At 37.8% G+C, this 17,430-nt stretch overlaps 1 protein-coding gene and 1 long non-coding RNA gene across 4 annotated transcripts in view; one reads left to right on the top strand and one right to left on the bottom strand.

Annotated features, from left to right (window-relative positions):
• LOC126765809 (uncharacterized) overlaps window positions 1-17,324 on the top strand; it is a 28,288-nt gene extending 10,964 nt beyond the window's left edge. The window contains exons 3-4 of the long non-coding RNA XR_007668604.1: window positions 7,379-7,946; window positions 15,514-17,324. This is a non-coding gene — a long non-coding RNA (uncharacterized LOC126765809). The remainder of the gene's footprint in view (window positions 1-7,378; window positions 7,947-15,513) is intronic.
• The window catches only part of LOC126765668 (uncharacterized), a 528,704-nt gene that overhangs the window by 386,053 nt on the left and 125,221 nt on the right, over window positions 1-17,430 (bottom strand). Inside the window, exon 11 of one of the 3 annotated variants that reach the window (XM_050483269.1) lies at window positions 10,325-10,449. The exons of the other annotated variants lie outside the window; for them this stretch is intronic. Within the exon in view, the coding sequence (XP_050339226.1) occupies window positions 10,325-10,449 (125 nt within the window). The remainder of the gene's footprint in view (window positions 1-10,324; window positions 10,450-17,430) is intronic. 3 annotated transcript variants of the gene reach the window in all.

Below are 17,430 nucleotides of genomic sequence, written 5' to 3'. Positions count from 1 at the left end.
TGATTACCTGTTGATTTATGTGAAGAAGTAATGTTCCAATTCTCAAAAGGATCGGTTAATTAGATTTTGAGTTCTAGTGTTCAGGAACTTCAAAAATAACGTTTTCGGGAAAATCGATGTGAATATTCTCGACATATTGGCGTTTAGAAAAATAAATAAAACAGAAGAGGAAAACATAATTTTTAAAACCTCACCCCCCTTAAGGTAATAATATAATCTCCGAAAAAATTGTTTAGATCGGATTACTATAGCATATAGCTTCCATACAAACTGAGTTACTAAAAAAACGTCACCTGTGAAGGGTATATTAGCTTCGGTGCAACCGAATTTAACGATTTTTCTTGTTTTTTATATTTCTGTTTCGTTGAATTTCACCTCATTTTGTTATTATGTTTCGCACTCCAGTATTTTATGTATGTATGTATATTTTTATTTCACCATTGCACAGCACTTTTATAGACACCACATACAAGTATTTGTATATATATTTATATATTTTTTTGCATATGTGGTTATTTATCCGCACAAATTTTTGTTTTTGTTTTGTTAAAAATCTATAGTGCTATGGCTCGAAGGACCATATGTTTCCTCACCTGGTTTTATTCCACAATTAGCGTTAACGTTGTTCGTTCTTGTTGATACTTTTAAGATCTGCTGGGGTTTTTATTTACAGTAGGAGGAAGCATCGAAAGCCGGAGTGCGGGACTTTAATCCGCTAAACCTAACCTACTCCCACCTCATGGCTCTCCTACGGGACCACTGGACAAAGTATTACTTTATGGGAGAGAAGAAGACGTTTAAGTCTCCTCTATTGCACGGACTGACTCACACCTAATCTGTTCTAATTGTCTCAATTTAGTCATAACTTGGCTTGCCGCTTCGCTGACAGCATTCCACTTTACAGAGGACTCGCACATACATAAGTGCTGGCAAATTTTCAACCGTGATACTACCTCCAAAGATGGTTTTCAGCTTTTCCCTTATATTTGAAAACCGATGGCAATAAAAGAATACGTATTCAGAGTCTTCTATACACTCTGTATACGTCGGAGAGTATGAACCAATCATCTGCTGGGGGGTGAATACGCGTAACTGTATGAAGTTGTCATGTGTGTTGTCTTCATGTGCGTGTGGTGTGTTATCGTCCAGTGACGTGTGTTGAAGGGGGAGCGCTAACTGATCTAGCCAACATTATCAAATCTAGGAATTTTGAATCCCTTAATTTTAGATATGGCAGAAATCAAAGAAATAATAAGGTAGGAAAGAAGTAACGTAAAAATATCATATCTTATTGATGTTTCTGAATTTAAATTGGAAAAAAATAATCTAATAACAGCTTTTTAAATCAATACACGTTTCAACTAAAACATAGAAAATTACTAATCGAAAATAAAAAAAAATTAGAACTATTTCTGATAATGCTTTGAAAATATCATAATAACGAAGTTTTATTGTAGATATTGTATCGACCCTACCGGACCATATGCCAGTGAATTTTTGGCAGTAGATCCCAACGTTTTATGCTGTTTCCGAAAAAGTTATACAAGTCTTGCATCGTTGCGAAACAAATCTGTATTTCCACACAACTGCATCATTTATCATTTATCACCAAATTTAAATTATGAGTGACACAATGGACTTACTCTGCGTTAGGCTGAATAACCTGAATATGTTTTTGCACACCATCATACACACCGTTCATCACACTGGCTCCATCATAGCGTTGCCGCACACATTTTTTTAAGTCAATATTTTTTTCGATAAATAATGTTGTCATTTGGTTGACTAAATCTACTGCGCACTGCATGAGGGCTGCATAAAAAGGATAGAAACACTGTCAATTTTGTCATGTGTGGTGTCCAGAGAGCTGCAACGAGTATGATAAAATCAGAACAACACGAACAATCTGTTCTTCGGCAATCACGATCGAGTAAATGGTATGGCTGGCTTCGGTTCCAATCGTATCATGTCAGTTCATAGCGTTGCGACGATTGTTTGAATTGATGTGAAATTTTGGGTAAACTATAAGTGAATCTACGAGTAAATCTATGGGTAAATCTATGAGTACAGCAAACAACAACAATTTTCTGCTGGACTGATTTGAATCATGTGTAAACAATGGAAATTCCATCGAGAAAGTACATACATACATATATACCTACATTTGTTGTATGTATGTACGCGATGGAATTTCCATTAAACATATAACGTATGTACATATATTGTACATATATACATGTATAATATATATTGTATATACAAACATATGTATTCGAAATAGAACAGAAGTGCACTAGTAAATCAGTGTTTAGGGGATGATATACACACCGAACGATGTCGATCATTTCAATCATTGAAGCATGAGTTTGCAGTACTTCGGAAATTTTCTGCTGATGCGAACGTTTATAAACAAATCAGGTAAAAGCTGATCGCTAGTGACTCAAAGTTGTTCCCTATCGCTGATTTGGAGACAAACGGTGCGCTTCGTGTACATGAACTGAACTTAAAGAATCAGACAGAGTAACGGATCAGTACTTAAGGGGGTATTCTGGTCTAGAAATTTAACCCTAGTCGAGACCAACGGTCTGATACACTTAGTCGAGACCAATGGTGCTTGGCTAGGCCAAGTGGTGTTTACATACATTTGTATGGAAATACGTGTTGTATTTACGTTCATATATGTACAATATAGATACATACATTTTTGAAATTTCTTACCTCTAGATTTGGTTGAAATCAAATTGACTGCCTTGTTCATGCTTGGCGTGGCAATAGCGTTCACAAAAAATGTAACATTTTGAGAAAAATTACATTTTTTTTAACCTTTCAAAACGCTCTAGGAGCTAAAGTATTTGACCTAAATTGCACCGGTTAGGTAATTTAAAGAGTTTTCAGGAAATGTATAATTCGCCCCCAAGGCCCCACCGGGGGCGTGGCAATAGGCGAAAATGGGTTTTCACCATGTCCCCCCTTTTGTTTCACTACAGTTGGGGGGGTATGGGGCCGGGGGGATCAAAACCATTTTGCGAGTTAGTTCACCCCTGGGGCTTTCAGGAAAGCTCTCAACCTCCCCTCTATCCCTACCAGGGGCGTGGCAATAGCGTTCACAAAAAATGTAACATTTTGAGAAAAATTACATTTTTCTTAACCTTTAAAACGGACTAGCGGCTAAAGTATTTGACCTAGATAAACATACAAGCCAATTTGGACATGTAACGAACATGAAAACAGATAAGTCAACCGTGCGAAGTGATAGAAACATATAAAAAGTTCATATATTTTCATACAAAATATATGGGGTCTAGCCAAGCACCATTGGTGCACTAAGGTGTAATATTAGAATATCCTTTTTTTGTCCTTTTCGATACGATATCCTTGAATTCTTTTTTCTGAATTCTATAGACAATAAAATTCTAGGAAGCTACCTGGAAGCGCAAGTCGTTTGCTGCACTCTAAATGTATTTAAATAACATTTAAAAACAAAATATGGCTGGCCAGACCTGAGGGTCCCGATGAGGGTTAAAAAATCGATTTTTTTTATATTTTCAAAGTCTAATTATTCAAGAATATGTGTACAAGAGGTATTTTCAAAATTCAAATTATTTTCGGAGATATAGGCATTTTTCTGACCCGGCATCCAAACTGGTTCGGCCGGACCTAATCGAACAAAAGATTTTACGCGAAACCTTAAACGCGTTTTTCTCAAAACTGACTTTTTCGGAACGATACCCACGATTTCTCAGGTTCTACTGGACCGATTTACTTGAAATTTTTATAGAGTCTTCTTTATAGGCTTGTCTATGGTTGGAACTAGCCCCATCCCCAAATTTTTATTTTTATTATTTTTAAAAAATTCGAAATAGTCAGAGAAAGTGATCCAAAAAAAACTTTTTTTTCAGGCAGTCGCCATTTTGTGAAAAAAAATTGTCCCACTTTTTCGTAGTTCCGGCCATTGCGACATTATTCTAGAACCTAGAATAATAATGAGGATGGAGTCATGTGTAGAAGTTCACGCAAGTGAGGAAAGTTCTCTGACCGCCATTCACTTGGGAGTGGCCAGAAACGATTATTTTACACATGGCCCAAGCAGCTCACTACTTCCGTTCTTTGACCAAGTATCCTCTGGGTAGCCTAAGAACATCCGTTCGAAGGCGAGCTAATGTGAGAAGGCGAAACATCCCCTGCATAGGGTTGTGCGCTGGGTTTACGACCCGCCACGTAAAAAAACACCCCCAATGAAAAGGAAAACACAGCCTCGGATGAGAGACTCCACTTTTGATAACGACCATGGCAAATGAAATAAGGACTACGATTTGAGGGCATGCACCTGGAATGTCCGGACCCTTAATTAAGAGAGAGACTCCGTCGCCGAGTACTATCATTCACTCCGGTGAATGAACGTCTAGCCACAATCCGCATCAAAGCGAGGTTCTTCAACATATCGCTGATTTGCGCACACGCACCGACGGAAGAGAAGGACGATGTGACCAAAGATGCCTTCTATGAGCGCTTGGAGCGCGCTTATGAGAGCTGCCTCCGCCACGATGTCAAAATAGTGCTTGGCGACTTTAACGCCAGAGTGGGCAAAGAAGGTATATTTGGTACTACGGTCGGTAAATTCAGCCTCCACGACGAAACATCCCCATATGGGTTGAGGCTGATTGACTTCGCCGGGGCCCGAAGTATGGTTATCTGTAGTACTAGATTCCAGCATAAGAAGATTCATCAAGCTACCTGGCTGTCTCCGGATCGAAAAACTACCAACCAGATCGATCATGTTGTGATAGACGGAAGACACGTCTCCAGTGTTTTAGATGTGCGTGCGCTCCGAGGTCCTAACATCGACTCGGACCACTATCTTGTTGCAGCTAAGATTCGCACCCGCCTCTGTGCAGCAAAAAAAGCACGCCAGCAAACATAAAGAAGGTTCGACGTCGAGAAGCTGCAATCACAACAGACAGCCGAACGATTTTCTACTCGGCTTGCACTCCTGCTCTCTGAGAGCACTCGTCAACAACTCGGAATACGGGAACTGTGGGACGGCATTTCAAATTCCTTACGTACAGCTGCAACCGAAGCCATTGGTTTTCGGAAAGTGCAAAAGAACAACTGTTACGACGAGGAGTGCCGTGTCGCAGCGGAGAGAAAACAGGCTGCCTACCTCGCAACGTTACGATCGACCACAACACGTGCGGGATGGGATAGATACCGAGAGTTGAAGAGGGAAGCGAGACGCATTTGCAGACGGAAGAAGAAAGAGGATGAAATGCGTGAGCACGAAGAGCTTGATAAGCTGGCCGACAGGGGTAATGCTCGAAAATTCTACGAAAAAATGCGGCGGCTTACAGAAGGTTTCAAGACCGGAGCATACTCTTATAGAACCCCCAAAGGTGATCTAATCACTGATGCCAAGAGCATACTTAAATTATGAAGGGAACACTTCTCCAGCCTGCTGAATGGCAGTGAACGCACAACAGCAGGAGAAGGAGAACTCGATTCCTCAATCGATGACGATGGAGCAGACGTTCCATTACCCGACCATAAAGAAGTTCGAACAGCAATTGTCCGCCTCAAGAACAACAAAGCAGCAGGGGCCGACGGACTGCCGGCCGATCTATTCAAACACGGCGGCGAAGAACTGATAAGGAGCATGCATCAGTTTCTTTGTAAAATATGGTCTGACGAATGCATGCCCAACGATTGGAATTTAAGTGTGCTATGCCCAATCCATAAAAAAGGAAACCCCACAATCTGTGCCAACTACCGTGGGATCAGCCTCCTCAGCATCGCATATAAGGTTCTATCGAGCGTATTGTGTGAAAGATTAAAGCCTACCGTCAACAAGCTGATTGGACCTTATCAGTGTGGCTTCAGACCTGGAAAATCAACAACCGCCCAGATATTCACCATGCCCCAAATCTTGGAAAAGATCCGTGAAAAGAGAATCGACACACACCACCTCTTCGTCGATTTCAAACAGCACGAAAAGGAGCTGCCTTTATGCCGCGATGTCTGAATTTGGTATCCCCGCAAAAGTAATACGGCTGTGTAAACTGACGTTGACTAACACCAAAAGCTCCGTCAGGATCGGGAAGGACCTCTCCCAGCCGTTCGATACCAAACGAGGTTTCAGACAAGGCGACTCCCTATCGTGCGACTTTTTCATCCTGCTTCTGGAGAAAATAGTTCGAGCTGCAGAACTATATAGAGAAGGTACCATCTTCTATAAGAGTGAACAGTTGCTGGCGTATGCCGATGATATTGATATCATCGGCTTCAACACCCGCGCCGTTAGTTCTGCTTTCTCCAGGCTGGACAAGGAAGCACAGAAAATGGGTCTGGCAGTGAACGAGGGCAAAAGGAAATATCTGCTGTCATCAAACAAACAGTCGTCGCACTCGCGACTTGGCTCTCACGTCACTGTTGACAGTTATAACTTTGAAGTTGTAGATAATTTCGTCTATTTAGGAACCAGCATTAACACCACCAACAATGTCTGCCTGGAAATCCAACGCAGGATTGCTCTTGCCAACAGGTGCTACTTCGGACTGAGTAGGCATTTGAAAAGTAAAGTCCTCTCTCGACGAACAAAAGCTAAACTCTATAAGTCGCTCATAATTCCAGTCCTGCTATATGGTGCAGAGGCTTGGGCGATGACAACAACCTATGAGTCGACGTTACGAGTTTTCGAGAGAAAGGTTCTGCGAAAGATTTATGGTCCTTTGCCCATTGGCCACGGCGAATATCGCATTCGATGGAACGATGAGCTGTACGAGATATACGACGACATTGACATAGTTCAGCGAATTAAAAGACAGCGGCTACGCTGGCTAGGTCATGTTGTCCAGATGGATGAAAACACTAAAGCTCTGAAAGTATTCGACGCAGTACCCGCCGGGGGAGGCATAGGAAGAGGAAGACCTCCACTCCGTTGGAAGGACCAAGTGGAGAAGGACCTGGCTTCGCTTGGAATATCCAACTGGCGCCACGTAGCGAAAAGAAGAAACGACTGGCGCGCTGTTGTTAACTCGGCTATAATCTCGTAAGCGGTGTCTACGCCAATTAAGAAGAAGAAGAAGAATAATAATCTTTTTTTTTTTGGTTTCAAATAACTAGAAGGGTTGAAATCATGGGTATGGTCACGTGGAATTTTTTAGAGACCCCCCACTTCGCCAGCTCATAATTTTTGAAATTTTTTTCTTTTTTGAGTTTTTAATTTTTTTTTTGTACTCTTCTAAATTTAACAAATAACTAATAAAAATATTTATAGAGAAAATATGAATTGCCTTTTTTTACGACACTTTAAAATTACCTGAAATTCATGCTTCTAGACCAGAATACCCATTAAGTATAAACAAAAATTTATTACTCGTTGCAGTTCTCTGGTGGTGTCTTCATGTGTGGATCGCGTTGGTGCGGTATGTTATCGTTCAGTGACGTGTGCTGAGCGCTAATTTATCTAGCCAATATTAGGCGTGTTTTATTTGACCAGCAAATTAAGCTATTAGCTTATTTTGTATGGAAGACTTAGCCAACATTGCTTGCCTTTCATCGGCATTTCCGGACAAGGAACCAAAAAAGGCCGGGGCCGTATCTGCGCTGTAGGGCGGCTGCGGAAGCATTGGATGCCGACTTTGATTAGGTAGTTCTTCCCAAAAAAGAACGGTATGAGCCGAAACGATGCCAAGGTGCAACTTCCAATCGGCTGCGATGTCATGTCGGACCCTATTGACCCTTCGTTTGAGTCTTTTGGGGACATTTACGTAAAACTTGGCGTTTACGGTTCGGCTTGCACCACACAGTAACACGTCGTGCAAAAATGTTTGTCCTGACCCTCCAGGTGCTCGGAGACAACTGACCAGCCACTCGTTCATTAGCTAGGATCGCCTTCTACCGAATCCATTAGGTGGGCGCACTCTTCGAAGTACAGTCGCGGCGAAAAAAAGGTAGTTCAATTACTTTCAATACACACCCTGTACATACATACTTACACGATGTATGAATGTTATTCGTACTAATGCATTTTGAAACTTCGGTTTATTAAAAAATAAAAAAATAAAAAATAAAAGCTGCCTAAGTATAATATTAGTGGTGACCCAAAAGTATACTTTTTTAATCATTTTATGCTTTAAGAGATTTATTTGAAAACTCTTTTAGAATTTCTTCCGAACGGATTGAATAGTATGTACAAAAATGAGAAACTTACACTTTCCTCTTATGTTCCGTATCAAGGAAATTTGCTAAAACTATTAGTTATTAGGAAAGCAAATAAATGCTGAGGTCCGTGGCGTAGCTAGGTAACCAAGGGCCATGGGACAATTTAAAAAATGGGGGCCCACTGATATGTAAACTGATTAGGGTTTATCAAATAAAAATATGATATATATAAATACGTTAAAAATGATAAGCTACTTAAGCTCTATTTCTGCACTGGAGGGCAGGTAAGAAAAATATTAAACAGTAACAAAATGAACTACAATAAAAACTTGGTGTAGGTTTGGGTAATAAAACGAAGCAGAAAATTATTATATAAAGGTCGGGCCTACCACCTGAAGAAATAACAATTATATTTAAAATTTTTTCCTAGCTTTAGTTTTTGCAAAGGTATCAACGACTTCGTTTAAATCCAGGTTTGATGCAGTTTTTTTTTCGATTGCTATTAGCGATAAATGTTGGAGTCGAGTTTGGCAAATATTATTTGTAAAATAATTTTTAATTATGTCTTATTTGCTAAATGACATTTTAGCTGCTGCAATTGTAAAAAAATAACATTGCTGTAAATACTTCCGTTAGGTCGCATTTCAGCACTACATATATTTGCTCATTATTTCCTTACATAATTAGTGAAGTTGAATTAGTTGAGGTAAAACTAGACTTTAAATATTAAGAAATTGTCTCAGTGTGAAACTTTCGAAAAATCGGTTTTTTGTTGCATTATCGGATAGCATACACTGTAATAAACATTATCTCTGGTTCTAAAAACGAAATTCAAATTATTAAGATCGCGTTTTTTTTAGAAATGCAACACATTGGGGAACACTGCAACTCCAATCTTTAAATTCGTTTTTCTCAGAATGGTGTTTTTCAAAACGGTTTCCATTCTCAAAGGAGGAGTTTTGAAGATATCTAGTTCCAATTTGGTGGGAACTTTTTTAGCGTCATTCTCTAACGCGCCATGGAAGCTTTTTTTGATTTTTTTTAACTTCCTACTTTTTTCCTTGAAAAACTGTCGGAAAAAAGGGCCAAATTCGCTACTTTTTGTTCAAACCACCGCCATTTTGTCAAATTTCAAAAAACAAAAATCGCTTTCATAACGCGATAAGCGACTTTCCCACAGATTATTAATCTTTTTGAAGATTTTGTTTATATCAAAATTATGGCCGCAATCGTGGACATCATACAGGACATTTTTTTAGGTATCATTTCAACAATTTATTTATATTAACTATTATACACCCAATAAATAAATAAAATAAATCATTTTGGATTGGCCCTGAATGTATTTATTTATCCCAAAAATCGGACTTATTAGTTAGTCTTTTTACTTGAAAGTGGGTATTAATACCATATTTTCTTGCAGTTTCACTTGAATAATTCGAAATCATTTCCATAACTTTGCTTTGGTCTCAGGTAAAACTTTACTTGCTTCGCCCAAATTGATGTCGCATTTTTGTAATGTTTTAGATGCATAATTGATGTTGTTCAATACACTGCTGATGAATTCGCAAAGCGATAAGAACTTGAAATTTAGCATTTTCATTTTAATTCTCTCTGCTTCACTACGCTCATCTTTATTAGGACTCTTTAGAACTGCTTCTGATAATGCTAATATAACGTTAATATAAAAATAACGAAGTTTTATTGCAGATATTGTATCGACCCTACCGGACCATACGCCAGGGAATTTTGGCAGTAGATCCCAACGTTTTATGCTGTTTCCGAAAAAGTTATACAAGTCTTGCATCGTTGCGAAACAAATCTGTATTTCCACACAACTGCATCATTTATCATTTATCACCAAATTTAAATTATGAGTGACACAATGGACTTACTCTGCGTTAGGCTGAATAACCTTAATATGTTTTTGCACACCATTTTACACACCATTTATCACACTGGCTCCATCATAGCCTTGCCCAACCCACATTTTTTAAGTTAATATTTTTTTCGATAAATTGGTAATGTTGTCATTTGGTTGACTAAATCTACTGCGCACTGTTTGATGGCTGCATAAAAAGGCTAGGAACACTTCTTTCAGTTTTATATAAATTTTCTGTCAATTTTTCGATCTGGTTATAACTGCTTACCTCACAACAATGCTTACCTGATTTACCTTCGATATGTCGTATGGTAACGCTCTAATTTGTTCTAGTAGATGGGTTTCGAGTTTGGTCTCCAAGCTCACAATCATTTCATTTTGGATTGTTGCCCTCAGATATCTTGTAGATCCTAAAAACATAAAAAGGACAATTTCAAAAAAGTTGTGATATTAAACAGTTAATAATTATGAACAAAATAAAACGATTAAAAAGCTTAGAAATAATTAGTATTTCCTTTGGGCATATACAAAACTTGTCGCAAAATGTAATCATATCGACCCACAAGCTGTACAAAGCACAGCAAATTTCTGTAGTATCCTTCCTGCCTTAAGTCTTCTCTATGTCCTCTCAAAGCCAAAGAACTTTTTGCTAAGGTAAGTATGATGTCAAATAACCTTGAAAAAAACATTTTTCAAAATGATGCTTCTTTGCGAGTTTCATTTTCAAGTTCCTTATCGATAGTATTAGTATCGTTTTTTCTAAAATTCATACACAGCACATCCTTCCGTATGGCCATTCGAATAACTGTGTTGTTTAATTCTTTCTGATAAATGCTTCCAATCTCGAATTCCCGTACACCAAACATTAATCCTTTGTGAAGCAAATAACCAAAAGGACTGACAAGAGGCAGCTTCTAGTATTTTGGAATAACACAACCAAACACGATTAATGCACATATTTATAACACGAAACGTAGTACGATTTTTATACTCTCGCAACAATGTTGCTAAGGAGAGTATTATAGTTTTGTTCACATAACGGTTGTTTGTAAGTCCTAAAACTAAAAGAGTCAGATATAAGGTTATGTATACCAAAGTGATCAGGGCGACGAGTAGAGTCGAAATCCGGATGTCTGTCTGTTCGTCCGTCCGTCTGTCCGTCCGTCCGTCCGTCCGTGCAAGCTGTAACTTGAGTAAAAATTGAGATATCATGATGAAACTTGGTACACGTATTCCTTGGCTCCATAAGAAGGTTAAGTTCGAAGATGGGCAAAATCGGCCCACTGCCACGCCCACAAAATGGCGGAAACCGAAAAGCTATAAAGTGCCATAACTAAGCGATAAATAAAGATATTAAAGTGAAATTTGGCACGAAGAATCGCATTAGGGAGGGGCATATTTGGACGCGATTTTCTTGGAAAAGTGGGCGTGGCCCCGCCCCCTACTAAGTTTTTTGTACATATCTCGGAAACTACTATAGCTATGTCAACCAAACTCTTCAGAGTCATTTTCTTCAGGCATTCCCATATACAGTTCAAAAATGGAAGAAATCGGATAATAACCACGCCCACCTCCCATACAAAGGTTATGTTGAAAATCACTAAAAGTGCGTTAACCGACTAACAAAAAACGTCAGAAACACTAAATTTGACGGAAGAAATTGCAGAAGGAAGCTGCACCCAGGCTTTTTTTTTTAAATTGAAAATGGGCGTGGCCTCGCCCACTTATGGACCAAAAACCATATCTCAGGAACTACTCCACCGATTTCAATGAAATACGGTATATAATATTTTCTTAACACCCTGATGACATGTACGAAATATGGGTGAAATCGGTTCATAACCACGCCTTCTTCCAACATAACGCTATTTTGAATTCCATCTGATGCCTTTTCTGTATAATACGAGTATATACACTAAGAACCAATGATGATAGCGGAATAAAACTTTGAAAAATACGGTATTTGAAAAATATGTAAATGACGTATAATGAAATCTCGATTATCACTTTATCATGCGAGAGTATAAAATGTTCGGTGACACCCGAACTTAGCCCTTCCTTACTTGTTAAAAACTCCTATTGTTTTAGTTTACGTCTGTTGTTGACGTTTACAAGTTATAACAAGATTTGTCGTATACATTTTCGAAAAATTTAGAGATCTGCGGTTTCACCAAACCCTCTGCTTTTATGTGTGTCGTGCAAATATCATCCACGCTCACATGATCGACGGCAGAGGTATCTCCAACTGCAATAATTGTCGAATCTTCTTCAGCAGGCTTCTCAACCAACACGGTATTTACCAAATTATTTGAGTTACTATCAATAGAAATATTTTGGTCAGATGTACTTGCAGAAGGCTGACTAAAAAACTTGTAAATTTGTACAATTTTATATGCAGTTTTTCACAATATTTCCCGTTATACCATGAGCTTTAGCCGAAATCTATAGGTTTGACACGATATATTGACTTAACGGACATCAAAACTTACAGTACAAAAAGGTTTATTGACATTAGCTTACTTACTCTTGATACAGCATTCATTTTTTAACCATTCTCGAAAAAAAATTTTAACTCGGATTCACAATAAAACGCATATATCACTTTCCGTCAAATTGACAACACTGCCAACCTACAAAACGAATTTAGGGGAATTCCCTGGGCATAACTTTTGAGGGCCTCCTGAGCTTGAGGGTTCCATGGTACGACCCCACCTAGCCCCTAGGTAGTTACGCCATAGACTGAGGTTATAATGTTAAATTTACTTTAAATTAAATTTGAAATACAAAAGAGTATACTTTTGTTGAATAGTGTTTGAAATAGTTCCACATTATTATTTTTTTCATTCGAGCTGTGTTGCAGATTGCCGATTGATTATAGCAATTATTTTAAATAATAATATTACGAAAAATCACAATGAAATTTGGAAAATGTTAGTCTAAAACATGAAGCTTTCTCAGTGTGTATTTGTTTTTTAAATTTAGTTTTGAAATTTTATTTACATGAAATTTTCTTTACTAAAATTTTGAAATCAGTAAGATACGTTGTCTACTAAGTCCGACGTCACCTTTACCTAACTATCGACGCTGATATTAGTTTCGATACTCTTTCTTCTTTAATCTGGAGATTGTATCAATGCAACACGAAATTCTCACGTTAGATCGAATCAAATCAAAATTGTCTCCCTCACTAAATGTATTGTGTCAAAAGTAAAATATAAATCGTAGTATTTTAAATATAATTTCTACGCTTAAGAATATTTATGCACAAATACGAGACGTATTATAGGAATTTTCGATAATGGAAGCAAAAGCGATATGCATATTCGACCAAATTGTATAGTATTATCAGAGAACGTTTATAATAGAGAATGTTCACGGCGCGAAGAACGTAAAAATATTTTTGGCTAACTCGGTCGAGATGGAGGAGTTTTACCACTGCCAGCTCTGCAGCAGAAATTTTAACATTTTGCTTGAACAGAGCTGAGCGTGGAATAAAAATTATGCTAAAAACTACATATATATTGCTCTAACAGACGTACATATGTTCGCTCTTTTGCTTATATTTTTATACGTTTATATGCAAACATGTGTATTCGTATGAATTCTTTTGCGGATATTAATGAATACATGTGCAATAGAATACATTTAAATTAAATTACTTTTTCAGAGCAATATTCGTAGTTAATGTAAAAATAAAGCCTATTTTTTAATTATTTTTTGTATTAGATATATTCATACTTACATATTTATATAACTAACTATCATAATATTATTTAAAAAATGAAATATATTACAATAGTGATAAATGAACATTAATCGTATATTTTATCATTCAAAACTTATATTCACATGTGTCATGATCATTTGTGTTTATGTTCGCTTTCGCGAATTCAAATGATATTATCACTTATCAATAATAACATGAGCGCGCTGCTCATCTGTACATACATAAATATGTGCGTATGACATTCCCACACAAATAATGCATGCACAAAATGTGTACATACTTATATGCGTTCACTTGTAGATGTGTCACCCGCAAAAATTAAAAATATTGTTCTACAAAAACAACAAATGCCTGAAATAGCATCAGCGGCGTCACAAGTCAATATGGCAGCCAAATGTAGTAAATCTTACAACAAGAACAATTCCATTCAAGAACGCAAGCGCACTTTCAACAGGCAAACTCGCTTCATTCATAAAAGCGACCATCTTCACATCTCCCGGAGCATGCGTTTGCCCACAAGAGGCTTTTCGCGACGATGGCATACGCTAAAAATCATAAATTGAACAACTTTCTGATGTTTCTTCACAGAAAGAAGTGAGAAAAGTGGCAACAAAGCTGTTGTCGATTTATATTTGTCAATTCTAAAATATTTTTCCGTGGCTCACAAAAATCTGCGTCGATATGTATGCACGCTCATACATCTTCATACATATTTACGCACGTTTCGTGGTCATGCCACATGCGTATGTATGTTGTGTATGCGTTATTTGTTTATGTAGTTTTGAGCATAATTTTTATTCCACGCTCAGCTCTGTTCAAGAAAAAGGTAAAAATTTCTGTTGCAGAGCTGGCAGTGGTAAAACTCCTCCATCTCGACCGAGTTAGCCAAAAATATTTTTACGTTCTTCGCGCCGTGAACCTTCTCTATTATAAACGTTCTCTGGTATTATATAGTATGCAATATACACACGCTTACACACATATACAAAATAGTGATAAAACTACCTAAAACTTTATATAAAATTTAACAGTAAATAAAGAGCAAAAACACTAATAAGTATAGACAAGTTATTTCATTGTATCTATGTACATATCGTATTTGTATATATCTCAATTGAGGTTTGTACTCTAATAATTTGTAATCCAAAATTATGCATTCTACACATGTAGCTATGCATGTTATTTATTTCAAAACGTAGATCATAAATAGTCTTCTACAACCGCCGTGCTTTTAACTACCGTACTCAGTCATCAACTATGACATCAATTCATATTTCATTCAGGGCTTTTGTTAGCCCACAATAACCCTAATTTTATAAAATATTTAAACTTAAAGAATGAACATTGAAATACAATCCTAAGAATTTATTAAATTTAAATTGTACATTAAAATGCGACCATGTAGATCTATGTCCCGCTATTTGTCTGTGCTAGCTTACTAGTGGCATACCCTTTTGCGTTGGCTCATTCTCTTTTGGTTCGCTGGCGGCATTGATAACATGATACGAGACTCTTTGATTCGAGAGAGCCGTCAAAACTCGCATTTTTTATAACATTTGCCAATGATGCCACTGCTGAGAAATATTAGATTAGGTATTTAATAAATTATACAAAACACTAAATTAAAATGCAATGTATTATATAAATGCTAAAATGCAAAATCATTAATTAATTTACATAAACATTTATTTTGCCAAAATATGTTCGCACAGTTTAATGAAATTTCATTTCACACTAATTTCGTCAGGTAAATATAGCGGTTTACTTCTGGCATCCCGCCTTTTCTGAAATCAGCTGATCGAAATTCCCTGATCTCCTTCTCTGTCAAATAATCAGGGAACGCATTTGAGAGAAAAATGAGAGCAAATGCGAGAGTTTCGTATCATCTTATCCATGCTGGCGGAGTGGCACAACAGCGATCATAAATATTCGTGATATTTGTGACCTAATACAATTGTGGTAATTTGCGTTTAAAATTAAATTTCATACAATTGACTTGACTTGCGGAGTACCATTTGCTAAGCCGTTGTGCCTAACTTGAGGAATTTTGATGGTTCCGTTATTGATGATAGCGTGATCAAGTTTACCCATGCGCATACCAACTATGTAGAATCACCTCTCAATGTGGATAAGGCAATAACTGGGACAATACTAATTAGTATGCCAAATATAAATCGACACAAATTAACTTTTCACCAGTTTATTCCAAATACGCCGCTACGACTAGGACGATTACACCCGCTCAATGCTCGCATGGTTTATATAAAATTTCGTCACATTCTTCGCTGCCGTTTGGGTCCGGAGACGTGGACTTCCTGGGGATATGACATGGCTTTGAATAAACATATGCAGGATAACTAAGGAACATAACCGCGTAGGGCTCTATAACAGACTGCCTTCAGTTGTTGGTGGACCCTAAATGAACTCATTTTTGCTCATTCATCCGCATGCGTGTTTGGTCAGATCCAGCACGTACCAATGAGTTCCGTTTATACGTCCACTTATGGAGGGAACGTCTTTCAAAATGCACAACCTCGCTTCATATCATTGGCTAATGGAGATGGGTGCAGTGCTGCTGCACAATATAACCCCTTCTCTTCTGCACGCAACTATTTCAGGCAACCAGAAAGAGGTTTTGTGCCCATCAATGATAGTACTTGGAGGCAGGTTCAGAATAATTCTGACGTGAGTTTAATCCCATCACATATAGCGTCTAGACAAGCGATAAGCAAAGATTTGCCACCTTTCTCTGGAAGGCCAGAAGTATGGTCATTGTTTATGACGAACTACGAACAACCAACAGAACGCTGCAAGTTTTCTGAACGAGAAAGCTTGAATCGAGGCCGTTCGAGGGAAATTGATGATGCCATCTACAGTTCATCGAGCCATCGAAACTCTTCGCATGTTCTTCGGGAGACCCGACGTTATACATAACACCCTACAACGGAATTTGAAACAGATGTCAGTAGTGAGGACCGATCGACTGAATACCCTTATTGATCTCGCGTTGGGTGTACAAAATTTTATTTTATTTTATTCATAATAATTCATATAACAAAAAGAGTGTTATTATATAAATACATAAACGCAGCACTGGCTACGAGGCCTTCAGCCGTCTTGTAATTATAACTAAGTGAAAAATTCTATTTGCTAAGGGTTAGTAAAGATGTAAGTTGCTTAAATATATTTTAACAAATCGTTGGTTTTTAAGAATCTACTTATATACAATCATCACGTTTTTTTCTGAAGGTTCACTTAGTAGTTTTATGAGATCAATGTTGCCAGAGTTGTGGGCTGTTGGGTGAAGCATCGGACAGAGTGTGAGTAAGTGTTTGATAGAAGCGGTGTCATCGCAAAGGGGGCAAATGGATGGGCTCTTACCCGATAGTAAGTGGGCGTGTGTTATGATAGTGTGTCCAATCCTTAATCGAGTATATGTCTTCATTGCGCTAGTTGGAACTGTTGACGAGTAGATTATACGATTTCTGGCTGGGTTTATGACCGCGTAGTGATGTTTAAATGTTTTCCATTCGCTTGCGTTTTTTTGATGCCTTTTGTGCTTAAAAAGGTTAAGAATGTCTTGCTTGGATGAGACGTAGTATGTTAAGGCAAGGAGTCCTGGCTACATTTTAGGTCTGCAAAATGGTCGCCTGTAAAAAACCAG

This window comes from Bactrocera neohumeralis, unplaced genomic scaffold (assembly GCF_024586455.1).
Source record: "Bactrocera neohumeralis isolate Rockhampton unplaced genomic scaffold, APGP_CSIRO_Bneo_wtdbg2-racon-allhic-juicebox.fasta_v2 cluster11, whole genome shotgun sequence".
NCBI lineage: Eukaryota > Metazoa > Arthropoda > Insecta > Diptera > Tephritidae > Bactrocera > Bactrocera neohumeralis.
This window is presented reverse-complemented; position numbering and strand designations above follow the sequence as displayed.